This window comes from Sinocyclocheilus rhinocerous, unplaced genomic scaffold, assembly GCF_001515625.1.
Source record: "Sinocyclocheilus rhinocerous isolate Xijiao unplaced genomic scaffold, SAMN03320098_v1.1 scaffold171, whole genome shotgun sequence".
Taxonomy (NCBI): domain Eukaryota; kingdom Metazoa; phylum Chordata; class Actinopteri; order Cypriniformes; family Cyprinidae; genus Sinocyclocheilus; species Sinocyclocheilus rhinocerous.
The window spans coordinates 868,330-872,375 of NW_015642206.1; the positions used below are offsets into that span (position 1 = coordinate 868,330).

At 38.1% G+C, this 4,046-nt stretch overlaps 1 protein-coding gene across 7 annotated transcripts in view; it reads right to left on the reverse strand.

Moving 5' to 3' along the window:
- The window catches only part of LOC107755741 (electrogenic sodium bicarbonate cotransporter 1-like), a 77,422-nt gene that overhangs the window by 29,184 nt on the left and 44,192 nt on the right, over nt 1-4,046 (reverse strand). For all 7 annotated transcript variants that reach the window (XM_016572631.1, XM_016572632.1, XM_016572627.1 and 4 more), the window contains 2 exons: nt 2,298-2,433; nt 628-788 (listed from right to left, as the gene is read on the reverse strand). In XM_016572631.1, coding sequence (XP_016428117.1) covers nt 628-788; nt 2,298-2,433 — 297 coding nt within the window. The remainder of the gene's footprint in view (nt 1-627; nt 789-2,297; nt 2,434-4,046) is intronic.

The window sequence follows — 4,046 nt, forward strand, 5'->3', positions numbered from 1 at the left end:
TTGTTCCCCATTTCTTGTGATATGGCACATTCAAATATTAAAATAAGTCAATCTAGAAAAAAAAGTTATATAAAATATTAAGTAAAAGTTAAATAAAATAATTGTTTTTAAAACTTGTAACCTTCCCTGTTGAAAAAAAAACTGCATATGCTGGTTAGGTATGTTTTGAAGCATGGCAGCTGGTTTGAGCTGGTTTAAGTTGGTCCTTAGTTGGTCATGTGTTGGTTTAAGCTGGTCCTGAGCTGGTTATAATCTGGTTGTGAGCTGGTCCTAAGCCAGTCCTAATCAACTAGCTTCTGCTCATAACCAGCTTATAACTAGCTCAGGACCAGCTTAAACCAGCTGTCATGTTTCAAAAAATACCTAACCAGCATATGCTGTTTTTTTTTTTCAACAGGGTTGATATTGACTGAAACATGCTGTTTATATTAAAGACAAATTATATCATCGTTTGGCTCTCAAATCAGTATAAACGTGGACCACTGAGTTCATAGATCCCACTGTTGAGCATCAACACTATTTCAATTAAAAAAGGTATTTGAGTGATTTATGTTTGTAAGCAAAACTGCTTAAAGGTAGTAGGAGCATCCTTTAATAAGACAAAATAGCTGCAGAAGAAACACTTACCAACGACCCCTGGCAGTGTGTTGGCCTCTAGGTCCAGCATGATGGTGCCCTTCTCTATACACGTCCTAAGCTCAAAGAGACTATGTAGGGACAGAGTGGCCACATGTGGTTTACTCCACCGCTCCCCACCTTTTTCCACCTTCTCTTCAAACTTGATCCACCTTCGAAGAAAAAACAACAGACATTTGAAGGTACTGAAGTTGGAATGTGAACAGTTCTGTATGAAAGTGCAACTGCAAGTCAAATGAACACTGATTTATTGATTTTGGTGCTCAAGAAACATTTCTTGTTATTTGTAACAATGAAAATGTATTTGAATTTCACTTTTGATCATTGTCATATGTCCCTGCTGAAAAATAGTATTATTTTTTTTAAGGAAAAAAAATCTTACTGACCTATAACTTTTTAACGGTAGTGTATCTTTGTAACTCCACTATATATATTCTTAAATCTACCATATCAGAAACAAATACCAGTCCCAGACATGAGACTAGAATCTAAAGCAGCCCTCATATTCAACTAAAAATGAAAAGTTGCGATTTTCTAGGCCGATATGGCTAGGAACTATACTCTGAAAATAGTCCCCAGCTAGGTAACTTCCAGATGACCCTGCTTGAAAGGCTTTAATATGTAATCCTTAATCCTAAAATACACAAACAACGGGTAATCTTATCTCTAAAACAATCTCTCAAATAAAATCTTGATTGGAAATGAAAAGATCAGCAGTAATCATCCTTGTACTTAATTTAAATGCCCGCTGTGGCATGTGATAATGGCCGCTGATTGGGGACCACCTGGAGTGCCACTCAACTTTACATGAAACTGCCCCTCTCATTGAATGATCAAATCCTTTCGAGAGCAGCACAGCTCCAGAATTGATGTGTGCTGCATGCAAGACTCGTCTTTTATCAGAGACCAAGCTGTCTGCTCAAATGAACTCACGATCACAGGAATTTAAAGCAACAGTTACTGTTCAATGATCGGATGTGCCTTTAATGGATAAACAAGTCAACTGGAAACATATGCGCATTTTCAACTTTCTTCACACCTTATCCCTAAAGATTAATCGGGTTGGATTCATCCCTTTAGACACTGTCAAGTGTTTAAAATGTCTTCGCATACTGGCACCAAGCAGTCACTGGCAATGAGTCAGTACACTTGAATCTTCTTTTGATGAATTGTATGGTGCCTGTGTAACAAGTCTGAAAGAGTCATTAAAACGGTCTTTTTTTAAAACAGAACGATTTGGAGGAATTAAATAATAACTAACTTTAATATAACTGCTTTTTTATTTTAATGTCTTTTAACATGTAATTTATTCCTGTGATGGCAAAGCTGATTTTTTTTAGCAGTCATTACTCCAGTCTTCAGTGTCACATGATCCTTCTGAAATCATTCTAATATGCTGATTTGCTGTGATACATTTTCTTTGCTGTGAAACTACATTCTTTTTTTTGCAATTTTTTTCTTTGATGAATATAAAGTAGAAAAGAACGACACTGACATATTAAAACACAATTTGGGCAAAACCAGAGATAAAATAATACTATTAGACACAAGTTATCAAGCTTTTTTTCAAAACCTAGTTCCTGCTAATAATACAGGCTCTTATATTTCTGGTCTGTTTTTGAGCCTCATTTAAAGTTCCAACCAAGCCATGACACTCTTACCTGGCAGTTTCCTTCCACTCCATCTCCTGGCCATCAACAGACAGTAGCTCGTCCAGCTCTGTGAAGAGCTGAGGGGGTGCTGGACTGTCATCATCCTCTCCCAGAATGAATCGAATGCGCTCAGCAGCAGGTGAGACTGCAACAGGAAAAATACTGCGGGTCAGAGGAGAAGGTACAGTCCTGCATACTTCCGGCTTGCCATCATCACTTATTCCATTAGGCCTGATCTCCAGCTCTGGCGGAGGAGGAATCTTGACCACAGACAGGTCTGAATCTGGGTCCACATCCTGCTTGGAGTCAGACTCCATCTTCTCCTCCTCTCCAACCTCACTCTTCTCCACATTATTGTTCTCGGTCGTGTTCTCCGGGTTGCTATCTGATGCATCCATCCTAAAACCCAGTTAAAAAACAGTTCTGTTCCCCAGAGCACGATCAAAGCTGGTGAAGATGGCTGAGAGAGGGAGGGAGGTCAAAGACACGAGACCTCACGCAGCCAGCTGCACTCAGACCGTCATTAGAGCCCTTCGTGTTGTCTGCTATCCTGTACACCCTACTCTAACACAGTGACACCTAGGTAGTTAAAAAAGGGGGTCCCCACTTGTCACCCCAGAGCAACAGCCCGCCCATCGGCTGCTCCGGCTGTACCCCCTCGCCATTGGTCCTCCGACATTGGCACCCTGCCCTGAGCCCCTCATTAACAATTAGGAAATGTTTCACAAACTGTTCATTCTTCACAAGAGGGCCTCGCTTTCCTTCTCGCTTGTTTTCTAATTTGAATATTTATTAGTTCTTGTGGAACAAAGTAAACTGTAATGTTTAATCTAAATAAAGCCCCTCTCGTCTAACTCCCATATTAAAGTTTCATCATCAACACTGGCAAAATCTGGCAGTGAAATTCCCTGGAAAAATGTAAATGTTATTTTTATATCAAATTAGTTATTTCTACCTCACCTAAACCTAAAATGTACTTTTATTTGTGTAGAATAATGAATTCAAGTTGACTCAGTCATTTTAATATTGTTGTATAAAAAATATTGACTAAAAAATGTAAAACATTATGCATATAATCTACAGTAGATGTTACCATATGAAGTGCATTTTAACATCACTCATTTTATAAGTACATATATATATATATATATATATATATATATAATGGAGAAAATGGAAAATTGCAATGGGAAAAAAATGCTCACTATAGGCTAATAAACACTAACAATTTGTGAATAAACACTGAAATGTATATAATTTGCATAATTTAATCAACCAAAAGAGAACAGACTGGAACATTTTTTAATTTTTTCAAAAAATTATTTAAGGTGAAACATCATGGTGACTATAAATCTTTCACTATTATTCAGTAAATGTTCACTAAAGATCCAGAACATGGCAGCAAGATACATTTTTAATGAGCCAAAAAAGAATGCATGTCACACCTCTGTTTATCAGTTTGCACTGGCTACCAATAGCTGTTCGCATAGAATTCAAGGCATTACTGTTTGCCTACAAAACCACCACTGGCTCTGCACCCCTTTACCTAAATTCATTACTTCAGACTTATGTGCCCTCTAGAAGCTTGCGTTCTGCAAGTGAACGGCGCTTTATTGTGCCATCCCAAAGAAGCACAAAATCACTTTTACGGACTTTTAAATGAAATGTTCCCTCCTGGTGGAATGACCTGCCCAACTCAATCCGAGCAGCTGAGTCCTTAACCATCTTCAAGAAACGACTAAAAACACATCTGTTCCA